The following is a 24,640-nucleotide window of genomic DNA, read 5'->3' as shown; positions in this document are numbered from 1 at the left end:
GCGAAGTTTGGGTAGACAACCTGTAATTGTGGAATATTCGTTTTTCGTATATATAGCACTGTATGTTCATAAATCCAGTCATAGTTGGCATTGCATACACCAGTTAAATAAGGTTCTTAAAGTGATAAAAACAATTTTACCTGTAGTCCAAGAAGACCAAGTTTAGCAATAAATAGGTACTGAAACAGTATTGTATAGACTCGATTGAATTTCACCGAATATTTCTCTTAAGTTTTGGCTTAATTTAAACCTCGGCTTGAAAGGATGGAAGTTACAAATGTATTTGGGTTTGTTATCCTTGTACACATATTCATATATTGCTCTGATAGATGCCTGAAGGTAAAAAAACATGAACCTACTATCTTTTCTCCAATCATTTATTTTGCTCATTTTTCGTTTTACTTCTCACAGGGAAATAATTCACAAAGATACAAGAACTTTCTGTCTATGGCTCCTGTTCAAATTGATTTTATGAGTTTACGATGGACTACATCACTGTTTAATAAAAAAATTAGCAACTGGGCAACAAGGAAAAAATATAAACTGAGCTGGTGGTATAGTCTTGGAACAATGATTACAATTTTGCTTTGCATTCCTTCATTGATCCTGTTGGCCAGCACAGCAGTTGTAAGTTTTGAAAATATAAGACAACATGAGAATCACGAAGCCATACTTCAACCTGTTGTTCCAGGAGTCAATTTACCCTCAACTGATTTACCATACTATTTAATTACACTCTTAGTATGCACAGTTGTTCATGAGATAGGTCATGCCTTAGCTGCTGTGAGGTATTACAATCTCCTTTGTAATAGTTAAACTGGTTTTGTGTATGCATTGTAACATTAACTCTTTCTACCTTCAGCGAGCAGATCCCGCTGATAAGTTTTGGCCTTATTGTTTGGCTTGTTGTTCCTGCTGCATTTGTTGAGTTGCCAACAAAGGATGTTACTAGCCTTCCTCCATGGAAGCAACTGAAGATCTACTGTGCTGGGGTACTATTCCTTTAAAAAAACCTCTAGTATCACTACATCTTCTTTGTTTAAAAGGTATTAACACAGTGAACCTATCATTTTTATATTTGCAGATTTGGCACAACATTGTTTTATCGATAGTTGCGTTTTTAATTGTGACATCTCTGCCTATCTTGCTGATGCCCTTATTTCAAACCGGGGCCGGAGTTTCTGTTCTCAACTTAGATGGGGTGCGTTGCACAACAAAATATCAATCATAGCTTTTTGTTTTTTCCTTCGTTAAATTGAACTTAATTTGCGCTCTTTAAATTTTTAGTATTCGGTAGGTGGATATCACGATTTTCAAATTGGAGATCAATTGACAGGTGTCAATAGTTGTCGTGTTACAGAGGACAAGACTTGGAAGCAATGTTTGGCGGCTATTTTACATGCATCTTCGTCAGGTTTCTGTGTTAATAACGCATATCTTTCCGATGTCGTAGCAAATGATCAATTAGGCTGCTGCAATAACTCAGAATTAAGTCAGTCACATTTGTGCTTCCTTTCGTCATCTGATTTAATCTCAAATCAGCACTGCTTGAGAGCAAGGGAAGTTTCAGAATTATCCACAGCTTGGTGTTCCAATCATAAAGATTGCTCCCAAAACCAAACGTGCCTTAGTCCATCATTTCAGTCAGAATTAGAAAACGAAGCTGATTCCTCAAGGCTAATACTAATCCAGCGAAAGAATGCCGCCTCCATAATTTTTGTAGGCAATCCTGACGAAATTTATCGATCTGTTATTGTATCAAACTACGTACCCAGGACATTTATTGGTCCTAACTATGTTAATGTGTTATACCACTTAATGTGGTATTTGTTTTCTTTCTCCGCTGGTTTGGCTGTCTTAAATGTTGTTCCTTGCATTTATATGGATGGTCAGCATATTGTGGGAGCACTTACAGAAGTGGTATTTAAAGGTTGCGAAAATGTTTCTATGAAACGGCAAGCTCAGCGCGCCCTTATTTTCTCTGGAACTTCTCTTGTGATTATCAATATTGCGTTTAGTTTGCTTTCAATGTTTTTGTAATAATTCAAGTTTCAAAAATCCCTGTATCCTACATTAAAATACATATTTCAGTGAAGCTAATCTCTGGTTAAGGCACAAAAACATTTTAAAATGTTGCCATTAACGGCGCTTCGGCCGATGCGTGACTCTGGCGTCTATGTTGCATTTTTCATGATCCCTGAGTTATCAGTCAAAACAAGTGGACAATTAAGGAACTACGTATATGACGTGTCTTTCAAATATCGTTGTTTGTGTTTAGCTTATTGGCAGAATAGTTGTTGCTATTTTAAAATGCCACTATTAAATCGCCGAGACACTGTGCAACTCTTATTATTGGTAAGGGTACTCAAGTCAAGTGATTGGTGTTTCAGGTGTTAGTTTTTTCCAGATTTTTTTTTTTTAGAAGAGATGTAATGTCTCCTATATTGTAACTATTTGTGCAGCTGTTGGTTGTACCTTTCCAGTTCTGGTTGTCCCATGAATTCCAACAACCCCGTCCAGTACTGAAATCAGTCATGGAATTCATGGATGGCTGCCAAAATTTTCTTAGACTACATACTCGAAGTTGTTGGGAAAATGTCATCACATTAGCTGAATATGTAACAGGTAAGGACAAAATGTCATGTGCCATTTTTAGGTGATCAGTAGTACATTTTCCTTGTTGGTGTTAACACCAGGGTTATCTAGGCAAGGAGACAAACTAGCTGATGAATCTCCAGCAAAAGAAGTCTTGGAATTTAGAAGTCTTCAGAACAACATGTTTGCTAGTTCAACTGTACCTCGTTATGTAAGGTCTTCAAACATACACTTTCGAATAGGGGATGTTGTTATGCACAAATATAAACAGTTGAGGGGAGTCATTGTTGGATGGGATTACAAAGCCCAAGCTCCCCCTGAATATTTAAAAGAGCTTTATAAAACCAAAGATGCAGATCAGCCAAACTATTTAATTGCCATTGATACCAGAGATCGCCTTAACCCACAATTCACCTATACACCAGATGAGAATCTAGAACTACTAACGAATGTCCATGTAATTCATCCTAATCTAGATGAATATTTTGAATTCTATGATGGCAGTAGGTACATCCCAAGGCCTTGGCTTCAAGCAATTTATCCGAAAGATTAATATTTTACTACTTGTTAACTTGTAAAATTCATCAAATTCAAATCTTTCTGCTGTTTTGACAAACTGTGATTTCCCTTTTGACATAAAATTGAAAATGTGTTTAGCGTAAAAGGATTTCCATAACGGATTATTTACGTAATAAGTGTCCTTTAAGATGAAAGAATGTTGTGCGCTCTGTATGCATCAACAAAGTTAAAGTTTGTTTTATATATTGGCAAGTACATGAGTAGAGAGTAAAACGCGCCAAGTATGATCTTCTTGACAACCTCGTCAACAGAAAAAGCTAGATATTCCGTATAGTAGTTGTAAGATAGGTATCCAGTGTTATACTTTGGTTGTTAATAAAATTTCAACAAATGTAACAAATAATGTGTACAGAAGTGCAATGTTTATGAATTAGCCGCAGAAATCCTCTCTCGTCCTTATTTGCAATCCCTTTTAACTCAGTAGCAGTACAAAGGGGCACAGAGACTGTCCCTATGTTGTGCTTGATGGATATTATCGATCTCACCGATGGAGTAGCGTCGTACGCTTCGAAAACGTTTGGCCCTTTTCCCGTTTCCATACTGATCTAGCGCATCACACGCTGACCTTATCAAACGCAATTGTATGTAAATATATGAATTTTTGAATGTATTTTAATAGTTATTGGAATTGGGGACGGGCCCTTCCCTAATTCTTATGAATTCTTTCCCATTTATCACGCAACTATAGTCCTCCTAAAAAAACAATATCCCACCAACGGGAATATTAACAGGGCAATTTGACATTTTATTAGGGAGGATTAGAGACGAGAGAAAAATATTAAAAGAATTTACACGCACTAGAAAACGGAAAACTACAAATGAATATATTTAAACGTAGTTCGTAATTTCTTATAATAATAGTTACACGTAATAAAGCCCGTATGTGAAGCGGTGCATCAGTAAGGAAAACGGGAAAAACGCCAGTGAAATTTTCAAAACGTTCATCGCGCCATCATGGGCAACACTGAGCCTGTCTACCCCCGCTGCTTCTTAGCCTTATGGCGGCCATCACGTTCTTTTATTTCGTGGTCTGTAGTGAAGCAGACAACTTAGTGAGATCAGCAAAGAAAAGTGAAATAGGGAACTGTAAGCGGCTGGAAGTGACAGATTCTTGAACACAAAGCCAAATAAAATGGAGGATTCGAATTTGGGTGAAACTTTAAAACCTTATTTATCTGCTATGAGAGTACCGAAGCCTGGAGATAAAGTCTTCAAGGATGAATGTTTGCTTTCCTTTGACACGCCGGTAAATATGTCAGGTTTTATGCAATCATATAGTATATTTCGCCTTCGAATAATATCTGTATGAATAGCCCTACTCCCCTGTTTTAGGTTTTTTAAAAATATTTGTTCCATAAAGTTAATACCCTCTATTGTTTATTAAAGGAATCTGAGACTGGCTTATATGTGTGCTTAAACACGTTTCTGGGTTATGGTCGTGATTATGTTGATCACCATGTAAAGAAAACTGGAAACAAAATTTTCCTTCACCTGAGGAAAATCAAAAAGTTGTTGCCACAAGAGAAAAGTGAATTAGAACCTGAAAAGAAAATAACTAGGTTGGCTATTGGTATAGAAGGGGGTTTTCCCATGGAAAGTACCACAAAGTTTGAATATGAAGAAAAACATTCTGTTGCCATATATCCTGGCCCAATTGAAATCCCACTTCCACACCCTAATCTACCACTTGAGGTATTTAGCCTTGATAAAAGAACCATTCGTAACAATAAAGATAAATTTGTTTTCTTTTGTTGTAATGTGCAGCTGGAGAATAGTATTCAAGGAATTCTAGCTGCACCAAGTGCTAGACATTTAGAAGAATTGTCAGCTCTTGAATCAACTTGGGATGGAGAAAACAGACAGGTTTCCAAATTTGCCGCAAATCTGGAGCAATTACACAACGGCGTAAGAGTCCCACCACAAGGATGGCAATGCTCCAAGTGTGATAAAACAGAAAACCTCTGGATGAATTTATCAGATGGAACCGTGTTATGCGGTCGTAAATTTTTCGATGGAACAGGGGGTAACAATCACGCCCTCGAACATTATGAAGCTACTGGTAAAATTTAGTTGAAGAAGCATCAGTACCATAATTTTGACACCTATCTGTAACTATTTCTTTTAATTTTTTATCAAAAAAATTTTTGATAGGTTATCCATTAGCTGTCAAGTTGGGTACGATCTCAGGGGATGGTAAAGCAGATGTGTATAGCTATGCTGAAGACGACATGGTTGAGGATCCATATCTGAAACATCATCTTGCACACTTTGGCATAAATATGGATGGAATGAAAAAAGTAATAGTTAGTTCCTTCACAATCCTAGCTGTTAATATTCAATCTTTTCTTGTTACGTTTTAGACGGATAAATCAATGGCCGAATTAGAGATTGACTTAAACCAGCGGGTAGGTGAATGGGCTTCCATTCAGGAAACCGGAAAATCGTTAGTTCCATTGTTTGGACCGGGTTATACAGGATTGACGAACCTTGGCAATTCGTGCTATCTTAACAGTGTCATTCAAGTTCTTTTCACGGTACCTTCATTTCAAGAACGGTAGTTGCACAAAATCATAGGGCAAAGAGATTATTCACTAGAATTTAATAAATCTACCTTTAGTTTTTTTAACGACCAAGATGCCATCATTAGTGCTGCTGATACAAACGCCTTCCAGGATTTCAATGTTCAAATGTAAGCGGAATTTCCCTGCCAAATGGTTTCCTTCTTTTTTCCTAATGCTGTATTATCGATCTGTATTTCTAGGTCAAAATTGGCTGTGGGAATCCTTTCCGGGCGTTATTCCCTCCCGATTGACGATGTAGAAAACCAGCATCAGCAGGGTATTAAACCTTCCATGTTTAAATCACTAGTCGGTAAGGGTCACCCGGAATTTTCAACAAAACGACAACAAGACGCCGTGGAATTTTTACTCCATATGATCAACATCACAGAGGTAGGAAATTTCTTTACTTCTATTTTTCACTATATGTAGTGTTAAGGGCACTAATATAAAATGCGAACTCGTTTTGGCAATAATGTTCACTACATTAGCGGAATATGAGAGTTCATCCCAAGCCTTCAACTAGTCCGGTCGAAAGCTTTAAGTTTCAGGTTGAAGAACGACTACAGTGCCTTGCATCTGGGCAAGTTCGTTATACGCGCAGGTACGATGACCAGCGTAATACGTTTTCATGTATTTAAGTTAAACATCTTTTTCTTTAGACCTGAATACCATTTACCAGTACCTGTTCCACTTGATACGGCATCTAACACCGAAGAAGTTCGCCTATTCAATGAGCAGAAGAAAGCGGCCATGGCTGCAGGACAACCATTGTAAGTTTTATTGTGTACAACAACGTGCTAAATTCAGGTTTTATCGATTGTTCCATTTTGACAGCAAATCGGACGATGTGGTACGACCAAAAGTTACACTTCAATCATGCTTCGAAGCCCTTATCCGTCCTGAAGAGGTCCAGAATTTCTACAGCAGTGCCATCAATGCAAAAACAACTGCCCTGAAGTATTTAGCTCATGGGATAAAAATGATAAATTATTTTATTGTAATTTATTACTTGTAGAACAACAAAATTAGCTACCTTTCCGGACTATTTGTGGATTCAGTTGCGAAAGTTCACTTTGGCAGAGGACTGGACGCCAGTAAAATTAGACGTTGCTGTTGAAATTCCGCTGGTTATTGATCTGTCCTTTATGAAAGCTGATGGAAAACAAACTAATGAAGTTTTGATGTCCGATGAAACCATTGATCAGCTGGGTAAACAAACAGCCGTTAGTAATGCAAGTCTTTTATTTTTTGTTTTATAATTTTTTTTTCGTTCACATATTTGATACAGCTTCCAATTCCGCTGTTGAACCCGCTGCCGATTTGGCCGTCGTGGAATCTTTGACTGAAATGGGATTCCCGCTGGTTGCATGCAAGCGTGCAGCTATTCTCACGCATGGCGCTGGACTTGAGGCCGCTACCCAGTGGATCATGGAACACATGGACGATCCAGATTTCTTGACCCCACTATTAAATTCTTCATCGGGTATAATTTGTGTAACAAATAAATAAAGGATATCATTACGGGGTATCGTTGCACCCTCCACAGGTATCTTCAAAGCAGATGAAGAGGGCGTCGCCATGCTTCAGTCAATGGGATTTAGTCGTTCCCAGTGCGTCAAGGCCTTGCAAAATACAGATAATAACGTGGAACGCGCAGCCGACTGGATATTTTCTCATCCCGATGAGATAAGCAGCGGCGATTGCGCACCAGCCCCTTCTGCAACCCCCACCAACGCATCCGCTCTTTCTGAACCCACATTTATAGATGGCCCACCTGGTATGAAAATTATTAGCCTAGATTTGATGAGATTATTTGCCTAGATGGATAATTTAACTATTTTTTTCCTCGCCTTAGTTTATGAATTGGCCGCTTTCATTTCACACATGGGGACGTCAACAAGTGTCGGTCACTACGTTTGCCACATTAAAAGAGATGGGCGCTGGGTAATTTACAACGATGAAAAGGTGGCCGTGTCTGAAAACCCTCCCTTTGAGTTGGGATATCTATATCTGTACCGTCGATCACCATAAACTAAACCTATGGTAATCGTCGTTTTTTTTTTGCTTACAAACATATCCAAATGGATAAGGCAAATAATCATTAAAAAAAATAAAAAAAAAATTTAATTTCAATACTAAATAAAAGTTTTCGGCACCAGATAATCATTCTTCCAACCCTAGGATTTAAAAATTCTTCTCTCGAGATTATGCACAACTGTGACTTCGCGGGCAGAACTCTTTCTGTTTAATTTCTAGATTAGAATCAGTTCTAGCTTTTCCCATCAGGCAATAAAGGAGAAAAGATTGTTTTACAATATCAGAATATGGGATCTATAAACCTTCCCCATACTGGAAACGACACCACTCGTGATTTTAATCACCACAATTTAAGGAGAACCTGTAGCATCATACAGTATCAATCCACCAACAAATAAATCACTACACCTTAAGAGTGGAACTATACATAAAATAATAACTGGTACCAGATAAAGTTGTTGTCCTAGCATACAGTTTAATATGTTTATTTTTAGGAATTATTATATGAACTTTGTTTTTACGTAAAGTTTATGGTTTTTGAATAATCAAAGAAGTTTGATGTGTCACGCTAGCGCTGTAGCGTACTGGCGGGTTAGTAATGGTTTCGTTTCGCACACACACTAATTTTATATTTTAGATTACTCCAAAAGTATAAACTCTACGTAAAAACAAGTTCCATTTCCGTGTTCCTTGGTTAATTTTGAATCAGAATCATCTACAGTTATCTAGATTTAATGCTATTATTTTTTAATAGGCAAAAATTTTAATCACGACAATATAAGCCCGGGCTTATTTTTTAACCCAACTTCATCGTTTTTTACGTTTTTTTTCAAAAACTATGAATCCCACGAGAAAACAACCCTCATATTCGTGTTGCCCGTTCAATTCTGCATCGAAACTATGTATTTAAAGCAAAATCTAAAATTTTGCCAAAATTGAAAAAGTGAGAAGGCTATAGCCTTCCCACTTTTGTCAAAATCGGAAAAAATCGAAATCTCTCGGAATGCGATGAAAATCCCACAGTATAACCTAATTTTAACGCTGATTCGGAAAAAGCCCTTTGTTGTTTTGTCAAGTAAGCCGTTTTTGAAATAATCGCCGTTTAAAGATAAGACTCAGCCGGATGTAAAAAATAAGCCCGACAAAAAAAATAGTCCCGAGTTTTCTTTTTAATGCAATCGTTCGGTAGTTTGCGATGCCTTCGCTAGATGCTTTCATGATAGGGTCAATAGGACAACCGCGGCTATTTGTGGCTGTTTAGCTAGCTGTTTCTTATTGTTTATTTATAGTGTGATGATTTCGAAAGGTGATATGGCAATCCGTTTTACATGAAAAAAAAAAAAAAATGGCGGAAAAAAAAATAAAAAATCGCACTTTTTTCTTTTTTTCCGACACGTAGCCATCTACCGCTCAGACTCATTATTACTGGCGTAGGCAATTTCAGTCCATTGGATGCCATTCGCAGTTAGTTCAGTAGCGTGGATGGAGAATAATGCGTGGCTGGAGGAACAATTGAAAAATGGATAAGATAATACAACAAAAGGATGGTAAGTATAAACATTATTATATTTGTTTTGAATTATTAATTATTGTTTATTAGATCAAATTATGGACCTGCAGGCTCAATTATTGCAACAGCACAAAATATTAGATAACAGCAAAGCTAAGGATGGTAAGGCCTAATACATAATGATTCTATTTATTTGCTTTTATTCATTTGTGTTTTGTAGCTCAAAGTTTGAGTCTACAAGCTCAGCTAGGGGAAAAGAACAAATTGGAACGGAACAGTTTCCAAACAGTGAAGGAGGTTTTTCCAAACTCAAACCTAACTGAACATGAGGATGAATTGGCATTAGGCGAACACATTCAGGTACATAAACTTTTCAAATAAGAATTCAAAATAAGTATAGAATTTTAACAAACAATTATTTATTGTTTAGATATTCAGTCTACCACCTGACAGTGTGTTAAATTTAAATTCTGTTAGTGCTGCACAAAAAGAATCGTTAGTAATAAGCCCATGCAGTGAAGGAAGTGAACAATTGTGGGACCGTATTTGGGCCGAAAATGGGTGTGGTACGGAAACCAAGATATGGCACAAGTTCAACATGAAACATGGATTAGGTACTTTTCGGTTTTATGTCTATTGAAAAAGTATTTTTAATGCTATTATTTTGCATTCACAGAATTTAATGGGGGATCAAATCAAGTCTGGAAGTGTTACAGGATGGAAGAGTCAGCCTACAGATGAAAAAACACTGAGAGTGCATTACCATTAAGGTATGAGGTAAAGTAATAGAGTATGCACATTGTCTAATGAGAAGTACCATCTTGTGTTAATAAATTCAGTACAACAGCAATCCTTTATAGTTCTGTCACAGCTAGAAACCTCAAATAATTCTGCTTCTCTGTCTAAAGAACAACTTGTCCTTTGCGTTCAGAGTGTTGGGGAAACTGGGTACTTAAATGGCCCTAAAGATGTTATAATTTTGCTGCCATTGCAGAGATGAACATCATACATGGACTCTTTAGGTATGAAAGGATTTTTCTTCAAATAATTTTGAATTTATGACGAAGAATTTCTCCTCCTTTTTGCCAAGCAGGTCTAATCTACCAAAAAAAATTTTATCCAATAGGAAAGGATTTTCATGTACTGGGAACACAACTATCAACAATGCAACATTGTACAGGTGCTAGTTTATCATTCAAGAGCCTTATACAATGATGTTAATCTGCAATTTGTATGTCCTTCCCCCAGCTTCCACCAGAAGTTGAATCTATGAGTCATGTAAGTTACATGATCAACAGTTGATATGTTTAACGGTGTTGTTTTTCTTTTCTCAATATAGGTTAATAGTAACATTGGATCTGAAAAAATTCTTGGTTGGGGCAAGACACTGAATAAATTGTATTGATTGGATGGATGACATGACATTTCTATACTTAATTCGGATTCCCCAGACGGTATTTGATATTAAAAAAATTGAAGTGCATATCTGGGCTCCCTTCTTTTCTGAAGCCCCGTTTCCCCTTGACTCATAATAAGCCCGTAGGGGGTCATGCCCCTACTGTACGGTATATATAAAAACAACATATACCGAGGTTTGGAGGGCTCTGGCCGGAAAGGGGACGTGGGGTGCCGCTTCGTCCGATGATGTGTTCACGGAGGGTGACGTGGCTGCCCACAAATCCGAACTAAAGGTTAATCGCTCCTGTAAAAATGTTCCAAATCTTCAGCTCTTCTTCCGGCTTCTCTTAGCCAATCACCGGGTAATCTCCCCGGTGGGTCAACAAGGCAGTGTCTCCCCCTGCCTGGGTTGACGGCAACTTTTGAAAGGGCTATTGTGCCTTTTTAAAGTTGCAAACATAATTGTAATGTGCAGAGAATTGTCAATAAATTTTTTTTTATAAAATATTTTTTGCAAAATTTATTTCTTTCATTGTCTGTGTTCACACATTACATTTATCAACTTTTTTTTTTATTTAGCTTGCTTAATTCTCCTTTATTGTTTATGCCACGTTTAATGGTAAGCATTGTTTCCATTGGTTTATCGTTTATCTGTAAGCATTCAATTATTATCCAGGGATCGAACACTGGATGTTCGGCATTCCGCGCCGATGCTCTACCAATGAGCCATGAATCATATGATGTCTTGTTGGCTTTTTTCTAGTGACTTGCGGACTTGCATTTTCATTTTGAATAAAACTGAAATGCAATACTGCAATATTATATTCTCCATTTAGATGTAGATGTTTATACATCTAGTAAGATTTGAACCCAGGGTAACAGTTATCGCAGATGAATGCTCTACCACAGAGCTATGGACCTTATAAAAGCAATAGAAAGATAAACATATAGTTGTGAAAGACTGCATAAACATCCTAGACGATAACATATGATATGCGATAATAAAAAATTTAGATATATCTCGTGGCTCAATGTTAGAGCATAGGCGTTGCACGCTGAATGTCTGGGGATCGATTCCCATGCCAGTAAAACAATATACAAATACAAAATTACTTCAGAAAATATCAAGGTATTACACGTTGATCCTTGTCTAAGTTCAAGAATTCAAAAAGTGTAATAAATAATAATTGAATACTTACAGATAAACGATACTACTGTGGCAAATACAGTAAAGATGAATTGAGCAAGCTAAATAAAAAAAAAAGTTGATAAATGTAATGTGTGAACACAGACAATGAAAGAAATAAATTTTGCAAAACATATTTTATAAAAAAAAATTTATTGACAATTCTCTGCACATTACAATTATTTTTGCAACTTTAAAAAGGCACAATAGCCCTTTCAAAAGTTGCCGTCAACCCAGGCAGGGGGAGACACTGCCTTGTTGACCCACCGGGGAGATTACCCGGTGATTGGCTAAGAGAAGCCGGAAGAAGAGCTGAAGATTTGGAACATTTTTACAGGAGCGATTAACCTTTAGTTCGGATTTGTGGGCAGCCACGTCACCCTCCGTGAACACATCATCGGACGAAGCGGCACCCCACGTCCCCTTTCCGGCCAGAGCCCTCCAAACCTCGGTATATGTTGTTTTTATATATACCGTACAGTAGGGGCATGACCCCCTACGGGCTTATTATGAGTCAAGGGGAAACGGGGCTTCAGAAAAGAAGGGAGCCCAGATATGCACTTCAATTTTTTAAATATCAAATACCGTCTGGGGAATCCGAATTAAGTATAGAAATGTCATGTCATCCATCCAATCAATACAATTTATTCAGTGTCTTGCCCCAACCAAGAATCTTTTCAGATCCAATGTTACTATTAACCTATATTGAGAAAAGAAAAACAACACCGTTAAACATATCAATTGTTGATCATGTAACTTACATGACTCATAGATTCAACTTCTGGTGGAAGCTTGGGAAAGGACATACAAATTGCAGATGAACATCATTGTATAAGGCTCTTGAATGATAAACTAGCACCTGTAGAGTGTTGCATTGTTGATAGTTGTGTTCCCAGTACATGAAAATCCTTTCCTATTGGATAAAATATTTTTTGGTAGATTAGACCTGGTTGGCAAAAGGAGGAGAAATTCTTCGTCATAAATTCAAAATTATTTGAAGAAAAATCCTTTCATACCTAAAGAGTCCATGTATGATGTTCATCTCTGCAATGGCAGCAAAATTAAAACATCTTTAGGGCCATTTAAGTACCCAGTTTCCCCAACACTCTGAACGTAAAGGACAAGTTGTTCTTTAGACAGAGAAACAGAATTATTTGAGGCTTCTAGCTGTGACAGAACTATAAAGGATTGCTGTTGTACTGGATTCATTAACACAAGTTGGTACTTCTCATTAGGCAATTTGCATTACTCTATTACTTTACCTCACACCTTAACGGTAATGCACTCTCAGTGTTTTTTTAACTACAGGCTGACTCTTCCATCCTGTAACACTTCCAGACTTGACTTGATCCCCCCGCTAAAATTCTGTGAATGCAAAATAATAGCATTAAAATACTTTTTCGATAGACAAAGAACCGGGAAGTACCTAATCCATGTTTTAGGTTGAACTCGTGCCATTTCTGGGTTTCCGTGCCACACCCATTTTTGGCCCAAATACAGTCCCACAATTGTTCAGTTCCATCGCTGCATGGACTGATTACGAACAATAATTGAGCCTGCAGGTTCATAATTAGAGCTAAAAAACAATAATTAATAATTGAAAACTAATATAATAATCTTTGTACTTACCATCCTTATCTTTTATTATCTTATCCATTTTAACATATTTTTCTCCAGCCACACGTTATTCACCATCCACGCTACTCAACTAACTGCGAATGGCATCCAATGGACTGAAATTGCCTACATGCCAGTAATAACGAGTCTGAGCGGTAGATGGCTACGTGTCGGAAAAAAAAGAAAAAAGTGTAATTTTTTTTTTTTTTGGCGAATTATTTTTTTTTTTTTGGGGGGGTAAAACGGATTGTCATAAAGTTATACTGCATGTGATTATGTTTTGCCACATGTTCTTATTAGACGAAACAATTTGTAAGCCATTTTTATTATTCTCAGCTGCTACGCCTTAACCATTTGGGAACAAGGCCTCTTTATTTTGTGCCTCTTTTCTTAACTGCATGACTGTGGAGGTAGAAGTAACAGACGGTTTTTTTAAATTGCTTACATAATGCTACTTACTGTAGTTACCATTTTCGTTACAGGTACTGCTGTTTATGTTTATAAGCTGAGACAAATGTTTTGGAAACCCTATCAGTTGGTTCATTGAAAAAAAATGTGACAAGAGTGACAAGAAAACGATGTCCTACTCGAAGGCGCATATTGACACACGGTGGTCAGTGGTAGAGTCATAGGTGGGTTAGAAACCGGATGGCCACGGCGACAGCCTCCCATTCACTCCGGCTTTCACTCCGGTTCCACAGAACGGTATTGCTTGTTGACCTTCATAGTGTGTTAAACATATTAGTAGTTGTTTTTGACACAGCAGTACTTGTTTTCCTTCGTTTCGTCCAGTTGGTTCCTAGTAGAATTAATTTACAGAAAATCTTTTTGAAAACATTTTTCTATTCCAAAGCTGGTACATTAGTATATCCATGGGAATATCAAAATTCAAATCAAGGTTTGTCGCACATGTGAACGCAGAGTTGTTAAATCCACCAATGACGTCATGATAGGCCATTTCGATACTACTTATCAACTGGTTTTTCTATAGCGTTTTCTCTTGAGCTGACTAGGCTGATGAGTGCGCATATGAATCTGCAACAGATAAGTACTATGGAAACGCATTTCGCAGAAAGAGCATTCATATGGTGTTTCCCGAGTGTGAAGCTTTTCGTGAGCAATCAAACTTGACTAGAGATAAAAGGCAAAATAAGAAAAAAAAAATTATGCGATGCATGGTGTGAAAATATTTCACAAATTACAACCAACTCCCTAGGACCTCACCTTAACCGTCAACTTTACGGGACAAAACGAGCACTGGAAGCCTCGAGTTGGATCGTGCATAGACTATAAACGGCAGAAAAGGAAGACAGACGTATAAACCATTATTTAAAAAAAACCGTTAAAATTACCCGATGATCTGTTAGAGTTTGCTTCGTGAGAAAGATTTTGTTACACACATCACAAGTGTATGCCTTTTCCGGATGTTGTGCCAATGTGTGTTCCTAGGCAGGCAACCAATATCGATTTCATTTCACAATAGAAGATTGTTAAATATTTATGTGTGTAATGTCACGAAATACCTTTAGCTGCGTCATATCCGAATATGTGAAGTCACAGCCAGGCTGTGTGCAAGGAATAGCAGCACAAACACCTGTGTGGGTTGTGAGATGTTTTTCATATGCCAAGATTCGGCCTTGACAAAACTCCTTTCCACAGTATTCACAGCGATATCCGATTTTGGGATGTTTGCGTCGGCTAAGATAGATTAAATACAAAAATTTTAATGACGATTAAAAGAGACATTTCTATCAGCAAAATGCCACTTTCATACGGTGACTAGGGAAAACCATTCAACTTCATTACCAGAATGCTTCAAGTATAAAAAAAAAATTATAATTACTCCTCCATCGGATCCTTTTTTTCTTCTTTTTGTTTTGTTTCATGTTTAGTTCTATGATGGCTGACGTAGGCGAACCTGGTGAGATATAATGATAGTTCAGCAGATCACAGGTACATTTTTTTAACGTTAACTGATGGCGCATTTTTCGGTAAGGTTCTCAAATAGAACCATAGAACACTAATATTTTTATTACCTCGACCGGTAAGATTTTCCACAGATGTTGCACGCATATGGTCTCTCACCCGTATGAGTTCTGAAAACAAGATTTGTAATTATGAAGCTTCTCAATTTCGTTCAAACTGGAATGATGGAGAATTACCGAATATGACGTACAAGTGTGCCTTTCTCGCGAAACTTTTTGTCACAGAATTTGCAATCGAATGGCTAGAAAATACCATATATTTACCACTTTAATAAATTTCCCGTGGTAACTAATCGCTTTTTTTCTTACCCTTTCATCGGTGTGAATCCTCTCATGGATTCCCAAACGTTCCTTTGAACTTACGGTATGACCGCACGTACTACACATGAAATTTTTGGGCGGTTTGGTGCGTGATATTCCACGATGATTTAGCCGTATATGGGAATTCAGGCTGGATCTAAACACAAATGCTCTACCACATAGCTCGCATAAGTGTGATTTTATGCCGCTATGAAGTTTGACATGATCTTGGAATCCCTTAGCGTGGATCATTTTTCCGCATTCATTGCACTGTTTTTTAGCTAAGCGAACAAACGTATAATTGATATAAATTATCTGTAAAAGTGAAGTAGAAGTAAAAGTTTAAAAAACTTACGGCCGGATTTCTTCGCAATTTGTTGCTTCATTGTTCCATTTCGGCATCTATCCTCAAATTCCTGTGATGCCTTTAAAATAGAACGACCTATTTCTTTGCTTCTGTAATACCAATGATGGAATTATAAATTACACCTCGTAACGGACAAAAACGAAATTTTTACCTAGTAAGCATCCTAGAGTAAAATAGGAATTTCCTTTGCAACCTTCTCTTTAAGTGGATTTCTCCCCGTAAAAGACGCTCCGCCAACGCTAGGTCGATTTCGTCGCTCTCATTTTCTTCGGCATCAGTGCTGCTACTTTCACTCGGCGAATATTCACTATCATCTACCATTATTACAACTGATGAATCTTCACTTTCCGAAAAACTGCTATAACTAAGTGAGCGTCCATTTTTCTTGATATTAAATTCGTTAAAGTCGTCATCATAGGAACCCATTTCGTCGTGAAATACTTGGGGTAGGTTATTCTGGACAACAGGTTGTCCCTTCAAAGTGACGTGGACTTTTCCATCGTGATATGCCATGTTCTCAACATCGGTCCACTTTATTAGGGCCCCCTTGATTTCTTTTATTCGCCTTGCGGCAGCGGCTTTACGGCGGCAGTACACGCGCTGTGGTTGAGAAACCAAGAAGGTGGGTTTGCTGTATGAAGTCCAGTCATGTATGATCGGTTGCCCTTCATCTAGTGTCGGTGTAGCCGATGCAGAGGTTGCTGATGGGAGGACAGACACTTCAGCAGGAGCGTAAATACCACAGCACCATGTTTGCAAATGATAGAGGAACAACGGGTAGCTTGATGAATCAAACGAACTGCCTAGTTTGATTAAGACTGATTCAAGATCTTCTGATTTTCGAACACAACTGCCAACTAATTCATTCGGAACGGGCAGCGTAACGGCTTCAGGATCTGGATTTCCTTCGGAAATTGATCCTTCCTCTGCAAGTACAGGAATAACCGCATTGCCATTGGATTGAAGAAAATTGCACATGATTTCCTTGCTGTGAGGCATGACGTTGCCACATGCTACAACATCTTGAGAGTCGGTTGTAGGAATAGAATCTGTTACTGGTAAATTGTTGCTATTGATCACCACGCGATGTTGAAAAGTGGGTGTCATCAAAGACAAACAATAGGCGCACAGGTTGCTTTTTTCCGACGCCAGTAGAAGGCATGATTTTGATTGACTTACACTCGAGTTTGGAAATGGAGATAGAAGTGAATTTTCGTAGAATTTCTTATTTGCATAACCAACACACTCTGGAATGTCATCATAAACCTTCAAGTAGTATGTAAGTTCATTGATTGTAGAGAACTGCGAATTTAAATTTCGGTGATAAACCTGCCGTCCTCGAACAAAGTAGCGAATGGTATGGGTAGGGTTGCCCATGTTGTTTGCGCATACACCCTCGCTGACTATGACGGACTTGGTGAATTCAAATAAGTTGTTTTCTTCCAGCCATTTAAATTTTAAGCAAATTGACTGTTTTTTTGGCAGATAATTTTCTTGCCAGGACCACGATGGTGGAAGAACAGCTTCTTTAGGATTAAGCAGGGTCTGATGTGCAACGATACAAGGTGCCGGAAATTGTTGGATCTGGTGGACAGAAATACCTATTGGACGATCACCATCCATAGGCATATTCGGTCTTATTAGAAGTCCTGGTTGGCAAATCCATGTTGAAGGAAGTGTAGCTTGTTTCGACACGATAACATCCATCTGCACTTTTTTGTTGGGCAAGGACAGCTGCTTGTCTTGATTACTAATTCCTACTTCACATCCACTTGAATCTTCAGGCACATTTGGTCTGGTTACTGAACTATTTCGGGCTGGTTGAGACATTTTCGCAGAATTTCCTGCCGGTGAAGACGGTAGCGCAATGAGCGTTTCCTTAGGATTTAAGGCGCTTTTTAGTGTAAAACTGTCAGGTTCACCAACGTCTCTACCGGCTTCATTATCTGAATGGAGAATGGGCGATTTAGCCAAGACCGGAAATTTTTTCCGGTTGCTATAAGTCTTTTGAGGGACAGGCGAAAGTTTTTCAGGAAGTATTAAATCTGTAACATCTTGTTGCTTAGTATGCGACATCATTGGGGCTTCATTGTGGACAATTATCTTGGGCACTACCACAGATTTGGCAGATGTCGCAGCAGGAGGTCTTAAATCAGTGGGCCTTATTGCAATTTTCCTAAACGGTCGTAATTCACTTGCAGGATTCTCTGTGTATGAAATATTATTACTAAAAAGAATCAAACATATACATTTTTTTCCTAAGTTACCCAGAAAAAATTTTGGTACCGCCCCACCGACAAGTTTCCAAGGTGTTGGGTCACAAGCTGCTGCTTGACCGTTTTCACCTCGAATTGTTGTCTCTTTTATAATATCTGCGTCGTCAAAGTGCTTGTGACAAACCGAATGAAACTTCCCCAGTTTCAAATCGTTTCTACTTATGAACTTCTGCCACAGGTACACAGTTTTTTCATCTTTTGGTTTGAAAAAGTGTACACTTCCGTTGCAGGAATCATATCCAGATTTGCACCCCTTCACGTAGCACTTTGCACCGATCCTACAACAATTGAATTAAGATAGACATAAGTATCGTAAGCTCCAGAAAATGTTATAATCAACAAACGTCTTAATGCAACGACCTGGCTTGATACATTTTTTTCTTGTTTCACATGTGGATATGGTTGAGCGGTAAAACAAATCGGGTACGGCTACTTGAACCTAATGAACAAAATGTAGCCTATTCTAGAGATTCTAGCGCCCTAATTCATCTACACGATAACACTTTCAGTCGCCGCAAAGTTAAACTATTGGTTCGCCACTCACCCTCCGTCCTCTCCAACAAGACTAACCTATCTATCCGCGAAGACTTCCCACGAACAATAAACGTGAGGAGAAATCCTTCCGCAGTTTGTCCCTTCAAAGATCTTAAGCATTGAGTGCTAAGACTCAATGCATGGTTGGAGCATAAGCTTAAACATCAGCTCATTCGAGAAGTGTACTGCCACCTTTTTGCTATGTCCAGCTTACCTTTTCGGTGTCTCATTTTTTGGTTGACCCACCTGGTGCCCCATATTGATGCAGTCAGTTTGTTTGGCCAAATCACTGTGATCTTACAAAGTATTGATGAATGTAGCATAGGCTTAAAAAGCCTGGGAAATCATGTAAGTGTAGGATATACCTTGTTGTATGACTGGACATTGCTGCACATTTGTTGATAAGTCTGCTATCAGTGTTGTTTTTGTTGCAGTATTTTCATTTTGATGGGAACTGCCTAAGGATTGGTTGTAAAAGGTAATTTGTAGATAAAATTGGTGATATAATATTTTTACTTGATTCAACAGTGTGTTGTTTGAGAATAGTAGTTGATAACGTTGGATCCTTGTGTGTTGGTAGCCTGAAAATTGTAGGAATTGCAGTTGGTTTGAGTCTTCTTACCACACCTTCTTTGAAACACGTCTTTTCGAAATGATCACTGCAAATTCTTTGGCCTTCCACATCAGGAAGACTATGCTCCGAAAATCCTGTGGCCGATTTATTTTTCCGTAATGCAATCATCCATCGATGTATTGCACTCTCTTGTGCTGGCCATTGATGCCAAGAACAATCTTTATGAATTGGGTGAATATTGTTGCATGATTTCACTAAGCACTTTGTTTTGCCTACCATTCTACGTCATGGACAGCCGAACGGTTTAAAAAAAAACAACAACACACGCACTAGTGAAATCGAATATCGATGTCGTGAAAATTATTCGTTGGTTTGGCGCTAGTAGGCCAGATGGCTGAGTAAGGTATGTGAAGAACTAGGCCGGGTAAACCTATGTGGATGCAGATACAAGCAGGGAGGCGGAGGATAACGTAACACTCCCATCGTTCGTTCATGAAGCATACCTCATGGTTATAAGTTGGCCAAGACTGGCAATTCTGCTACGCCATCTCCTAGCTCCAAACGGAAACATGTGGCATTTCAAGGAACTCAACAACTGGAGAATCAAAGAGGCAGAACTAACAGAAAAATTCTACTAACGTATCAAAACAATTATAACAATTTTCAGTATACCATACCTTTTAGAGATGAAACGTAATATACTCATTACATAACTGTAAATCAAACTTCGTACATTTGCTATACGGCGCTTTGTCTTCAAGGGAGGTATTCCCTGAGCAGAGACGATAGTAATTATAAAATAAAAGAAAAATAAAAAAAACTCTGCGAAAGACATTTGAATAACGAAAGCTGAACGAAGTTCTTAGATTGGAGGGGTGGGTCCACAAGTCGTGATTCTTAATACTCTTTCTATGGAGCAAAGCTAAAATATCAACATCAAGTAATCGATGATTCACTTATCAACAGGATTTTTTCTTCGACGTTTCCTTTTGAGATGATTGGGCTGATGTGTGCGCACGTGAATCTGCAACAGATACGTGCTATGGAAACGCATTTCACAGAACGAACATTCATGCGGCGTTTCACGAGTATGAAGCTTTTCGTGTGCAACTAAGCTTTCCTAAAATAACAAAATATAAATCATTACAGTCAAGAGACTTAAATTACTTTTATGTTAAACTAATGCTATGAGAAGACTTGCCTTTGCCGTCAATCTCGTAGGACAAAAAGAGCACTGGAAACCACGCGAAGGATCATGAACGGACTAAGGGAAAACAAAGATAAATTTAAAGATGTAATAAATTTCAATGATTTGGAGAACTAATCTTCTGTTCTTATATTTATTTTCTGAAAACTAATAGGAGACATTATTTTATTTAACTAATTGTTTACGCCAAGTTAAGATTGAGAAAAATTTTAATAAACGAAAAACTACCTGATGTAGAGTCAGATTCAACTTTGTTAGAAAAATTTTCTTGCACACTTTACAGACATATGCTTTCTCAGGATGCTCTGCCAACATATGATTCTTATGCAAACAAAGCAAACAAATTTAAAAAATTCAACCATTAGTTTAAGAAAAATGAAACAGAATACCTTTAGTTGTCCCAAATCCGAATACGTGAAAATACAGCCGGATACCCGACAACGGATGGCAGCGGCAACTCCTGTGTGAGTGCTGCGATGTCTTTCGTATGTCAAAAGCCTGTAAAACGTTTTTTGACAAAATTCGCAACTGTAAGTGGGACCGTTAGCGCGCCTAGCTCAGCAAGAAATCGAAGAAAATTAAGGTATGATAAGTGATAAATATAACCGGAATGAAATATCAAATTCAAGAGAATTACCGAGGTAACCGTTCGTTTCCTGGTTCCCTTTTTTCATGTTTTCTCCTGTAGTGGCTGACGTACGTTTGCCTGGCATAGAACAGCCGTTCAGATTAAAGCATCAAAGTGGAAACATAATGACTAGCATTAGTATTTCATATAATGGTTCTCGTTTTGTTGAACTACGACTTTCCACAGAAGAACTGGGGAGAACATAGTCAGTTTTCACTTATCACCTGGCAGCGTACGACGTTCCACAAATGTTGCACGCGTATGGTTTTTCACCAGTATGGGTACTGTTGTTATTGGATTTGTACAAGACGTTATTGCGAATGCTAGAACATTGTAAACATTGACCACTTGCATACCGGATATGGCGGACGAGCGTTCCCTTTTCCCGAAATTTCTTGTCACAGTATTTGCAATCAAACGGCTACAGTAAAAAAAAAAATAAACCATGAAGCACATCATATTTTAACAGGCAAAAGTAAAAACTGCGAATTCGTTTACCCTTTCGTTGGTATGGATCCTTTCATGTTTTTCCAAGTGATTTTTCGACCTACAAGTATAACCACATGTGCTACACATGAAATGTTTAGGTCGTGCCTGTCCACGATGATGGAATCGAATATGCGAGTTAAGGCTATTCCTAAGTGCAAATGCCCGGCCACATAGTTCACATAAGTGTGACTTCACACCACTGTGAACTTTAAGATGGAATTTCATTCGAGCTACTAGAATCATTTTGCCGCACTGGTTGCACTGTGTTTGTGCTGCAAAAGAAAAGATTTATGAATTATGTCAAAAAATAAAATATGAAAAGGAAAGAGTAACGGTATTACGGCCAGCTTTCTTCGCGATTGACGGCCGTTTTGTTTTGTTTGATATGCCGAATTCGCGTCTTTTCACTTCAAATTCTTTGGCCGCCATCAAAATGGAACGTGCCATGTTTTTGCTCCTAGAAGAAGAAGGGATTATAGTTAATGCACTGTAATTTTTACAGACTGAAGAAGAATATTCCAAATATATTACTTGTAAAGTTTGACAGAAAACCTACGAAATTTTTTTTGTAGCATTTTCTTTCGATAGGCTTCTTTCTCTAGCAAGATCTTCGCCAGTTTAAGGTCACTTTCGTCCTTATCTTTTTCTGTGTTCGCTGATAGACTGTTTGCGCAAATCTCCGAAAAGAAGAGATTCTTTCGGACGTTTGGTCCTTCATGTCGAAAATGCTCACAGGAATTACTATCCTCGCAAAAGAGGTCAGATAGGGAAAGTTGAGCAGGCGGTTCTCCATTTAAGGTAACGTGAATTTTTCCCTTGTGAGGTTTCATATTTTCAATTTGGACTAGCTCCGGTGCCGATTTTCTGGTTTGCTTTGAAACACTAGGACATAGGGCTTTGCTGCGACGGTAGAAGTGCACTGGTTGCGCAACCAGGAAAGACGGCTGATGTAAATCGATGCCATCCTTTGCAATAGTTTTTCCGATGACTTTCGGGCGAATTTTATGTTTCACAATGCCAGTGGAAGTAATATCATCCAATTTGAAAGGTGAATAAACCCCAAGACACCATGTTTCCAAATGGTACGAAACCAAACTGTAAGCCGAGTTCTTGTATTCACAGGAAATGGGATGTTTAACAAGCCTTCGTTCAAGTTCTTTCGACTTGGAAACGCTAGTGCTAAAAAATTCATGAGGGTATTGCAACGTGAAGGCCGCTCTATCATCAGCAGGTCGTATGGTCCAGTCATCATTAGGGATTTTCGTATCGGCAACTGATGAATTCCTTTCACACAGGGTTTCGCAAGCTAATTTTACCGGCGTGATGGGTTTGTCAGTACCCACACCATATGTGTGGTCTGTAAACATGCTAGTAAATTTGGGATCACCGTCATCTTCACTGACATTTCGATTTGAATGCTGGATAGGCAATTTAAATTTCACTGAAGACTGATGCCGCGCGTTACCGTCAGTTTTCTTTGAGGGATATGAAGGCCTTTTCTGGATATTTTTTTCGACAACGAATTGAACAACATCTTGTCTATCTATGGCAGCACAAATTGATTTTGGTATAGTATCGCTTGTCGTGATGGAGAAGTTGGAGTTGACGTTGTTTTGTGCATTGTCAAAAGTTTTTACACACGCCGTAAGGTCCTCCAGCGATTCGAATTGAGAGTTGAAATTTTCATGGAAAACTTGCTGGCCCCGGACGAAGTAGCGAATAGTTTTGCTATTTTGGTGGATAATGATTGTCTTCGTGTATTCGAACTTGTTTTCGTTCAGCCATTTAAATCTTGAGCAAATAAATTCCTCTTCCACTGGACTGCCTTCTTGCCAAAACCATGATACAGGTAGGTAAATTTCTTTAGGATTTATAATATGTTGTTCTGGAATTCTGTGGGTGGTTAATGTGTGATAACCTGGTTGAACAGCATTTGCTATTTCACAGAGAACACTAAGTTCTCCGACGTTAGGAACAGACAACCTATTTTGCACAGGTTTTCCTATAGAAGGGGGAAAATGTGAAGCAATGTACAAAATTCAAAATTGTCTTGAATACCAGTATGAAGTTTTGGCAGAGCTCCATCAATGAGCTTCCAACGACGTAAATCATAAACTACTATTGGCCCATCTTTGCCATCAAATATTTTCTGCTTGATAATGTCAGCATCTTCAAAATGTTTGTGGCAAACAGAATGATTTTTTTTCAGTTTGACATTCTGTTTGCCAATCAGTTTTTGCCATTCAATTAAAACCTTCTCATCCTTTGGCTTGAAAAAGTATATCTTTTCATAGCTCTCATACCCAGAATTGCATCCTTCGACGTAGCACGTAACAACCATCCTATAACAAAAATATTTAAGGTTAGACGATTTGCAGAACATTGTACTTGGCCAAACTAATAAGGATGGCACTTCTTCTGTGTCCTCACACTGTACAGTTAAGCGACAGAATAGAAAACAATTACCTATTTTTACACGTCAAAATTCTGAAATCATTGGGTGGATAACTATTGAATGATCCAAAAGAATTTCCTTTTCGCGCCAATCGAGGTTGTAACTATTTTTCTGCCGTGTATCCTCGTCATGTGGAATAGACAGCAGACCCAGCAGACAGGCTTATAATGAAAAGGAAGGCAGCGGCACCTAGCGGTCATGTGTATAAATTCATAAAGTAGCCCCCAGGCTTTTGATTATACACTACTGCGTTTCAGAATCGAGATTGCTTGTCTTCAAGGGGCAATCTTCTATTGTAGTTCGTCTTTTTTATTCCTCACATCTGCCTTTATTTTCTAAAGC

The 24,640-nt window shown here is 38.2% G+C and overlaps 6 protein-coding genes and 1 long non-coding RNA gene across 12 annotated transcripts in view; 4 read left to right on the top strand and 3 right to left on the bottom strand.

The window, feature by feature from the left end:
* LOC130696249 (uncharacterized) overlaps positions 1-19,941 on the bottom strand; it is a 33,810-nt gene extending 13,869 nt beyond the window's left edge. Inside the window, exons 1-14 of one of the 4 annotated variants that reach the window (XM_057519335.2) lie at positions 19,462-19,941; positions 19,311-19,403; positions 19,160-19,241; positions 18,403-18,689; positions 16,287-18,342; positions 16,124-16,224; positions 15,778-16,049; positions 15,646-15,710; positions 15,520-15,579; positions 15,327-15,401; positions 15,007-15,181; positions 14,836-14,928; positions 14,708-14,770; positions 14,355-14,614 (exon numbers count right to left, since the gene is read on the bottom strand). In XM_057519335.2, the coding sequence (XP_057375318.1) occupies positions 14,456-14,614; positions 14,708-14,770; positions 14,836-14,928; positions 15,007-15,181; positions 15,327-15,401; positions 15,520-15,579; positions 15,646-15,710; positions 15,778-16,049; positions 16,124-16,224; positions 16,287-18,342; positions 18,403-18,689; positions 19,160-19,241; positions 19,311-19,403; positions 19,462-19,798 (3,918 nt within the window). In that variant the 5' untranslated portion in view covers positions 19,799-19,941 and the 3' untranslated portion in view covers positions 14,355-14,455. Of the gene's footprint in view, positions 1-14,354; positions 14,615-14,707; positions 14,771-14,798; positions 14,929-15,006; positions 15,182-15,326; positions 15,402-15,519; positions 15,580-15,645; positions 15,711-15,777; positions 16,050-16,123; positions 16,225-16,286; positions 18,343-18,402; positions 18,690-19,159; positions 19,242-19,310; positions 19,404-19,461 lie in introns of those variants that run through there. The other 3 variants (XM_057519336.2, XM_059495204.1, XM_059495203.1) reach the window with 3 other exon arrangements.
* On the top strand, positions 9-2,094 carry LOC130696267 (membrane-bound transcription factor site-2 protease-like). Of its 2 annotated transcripts, XM_057519356.2 has the most exons (6): positions 9-176; positions 233-339; positions 412-788; positions 863-992; positions 1,085-1,201; positions 1,288-2,094. In XM_057519356.2, exons 2-6 carry the CDS (start codon positions 265-267, stop codon positions 2,038-2,040), a joined length of 1,452 nt encoding a protein of 483 aa, XP_057375339.1. In that variant the 5' UTR covers positions 9-176; positions 233-264; the 3' UTR covers positions 2,041-2,094. The 2 variants fall into 2 exon arrangements, with proteins under 2 accessions (XP_057375339.1, XP_057375338.1); XM_057519355.2 differs by having other exon boundaries at positions 9-339.
* On the top strand, positions 2,194-3,496 carry LOC130696284 (uncharacterized). The gene is made up of 3 exons (XM_057519374.2): positions 2,194-2,355; positions 2,463-2,625; positions 2,697-3,496. The coding sequence occupies exons 1-3, from the start codon at positions 2,311-2,313 to the stop codon at positions 3,146-3,148; spliced, it is 660 nt and encodes a 219-aa protein (XP_057375357.1). The 5' UTR covers positions 2,194-2,310; the 3' UTR covers positions 3,149-3,496.
* Positions 4,188-7,842, top strand: LOC130696255 (ubiquitin carboxyl-terminal hydrolase 5-like). Its single transcript, XM_057519344.2, has 14 exons — positions 4,188-4,420; positions 4,561-4,866; positions 4,939-5,233; positions 5,326-5,471; positions 5,535-5,728; positions 5,792-5,863; positions 5,936-6,125; positions 6,224-6,336; positions 6,395-6,505; positions 6,570-6,692; positions 6,751-6,944; positions 7,024-7,218; positions 7,282-7,512; positions 7,591-7,842. Exons 1-14 carry the CDS (start codon positions 4,307-4,309, stop codon positions 7,764-7,766), a joined length of 2,460 nt encoding a protein of 819 aa, XP_057375327.1. The 5' UTR covers positions 4,188-4,306; the 3' UTR covers positions 7,767-7,842.
* On the top strand, positions 9,219-11,149 carry LOC130696291 (uncharacterized). 2 transcript variants are annotated; one of them, XR_009002589.2, is made up of 8 exons: positions 9,219-9,319; positions 9,373-9,444; positions 9,503-9,642; positions 9,713-9,896; positions 9,959-10,052; positions 10,122-10,304; positions 10,376-10,462; positions 10,531-11,149. XR_009002589.2 is itself a non-coding variant. In XM_057519383.2 (5 exons), the coding sequence occupies exons 1-5, from the start codon at positions 9,292-9,294 to the stop codon at positions 10,021-10,023; spliced, it is 489 nt and encodes a 162-aa protein (XP_057375366.1). In that variant the 5' UTR covers positions 9,220-9,291; the 3' UTR covers positions 10,024-10,114. The 2 variants fall into 2 exon arrangements, 1 of the variants encoding a protein (XP_057375366.1); XM_057519383.2 differs by lacking the exons at positions 10,122-10,304; positions 10,376-10,462; positions 10,531-11,149 and having other exon boundaries at positions 9,220-9,319; positions 9,959-10,114.
* On the bottom strand, positions 12,896-13,568 carry LOC130696308 (uncharacterized). The gene is made up of 3 exons (XR_009002594.1): positions 13,496-13,568; positions 13,293-13,442; positions 12,896-13,231 (listed from the first exon to the last, which is right to left on the bottom strand). It is a non-coding gene; the product is annotated as an uncharacterized LOC130696308 (long non-coding RNA).
* An 81-nt stretch (positions 19,942-20,022) lies between the features above and the next one.
* On the bottom strand, positions 20,023-24,443 carry LOC130696253 (uncharacterized). Its single transcript, XM_057519341.1, has 13 exons — positions 24,310-24,443; positions 23,902-24,185; positions 22,375-23,845; positions 22,185-22,300; positions 21,853-22,115; positions 21,711-21,775; positions 21,579-21,638; positions 21,364-21,432; positions 21,116-21,278; positions 20,955-21,047; positions 20,721-20,783; positions 20,197-20,639; positions 20,023-20,114 (listed from the first exon to the last, which is right to left on the bottom strand). The coding sequence occupies exons 2-12, from the start codon at positions 24,182-24,184 to the stop codon at positions 20,472-20,474; spliced, it is 2,814 nt and encodes a 937-aa protein (XP_057375324.1). The 5' UTR covers position 24,185; positions 24,310-24,443; the 3' UTR covers positions 20,023-20,114; positions 20,197-20,471.
* Between the last annotated feature and the right edge of the window lie 197 nt (positions 24,444-24,640).

This window comes from Daphnia carinata, chromosome 5 (assembly GCF_022539665.2).
Source record: "Daphnia carinata strain CSIRO-1 chromosome 5, CSIRO_AGI_Dcar_HiC_V3, whole genome shotgun sequence".
Lineage (NCBI taxonomy): Eukaryota > Metazoa > Arthropoda > Branchiopoda > Diplostraca > Daphniidae > Daphnia > Daphnia carinata.
Note: the sequence above shows the minus strand (reverse complement) of the source record. Positions and strands in the feature narration are given on the sequence as shown.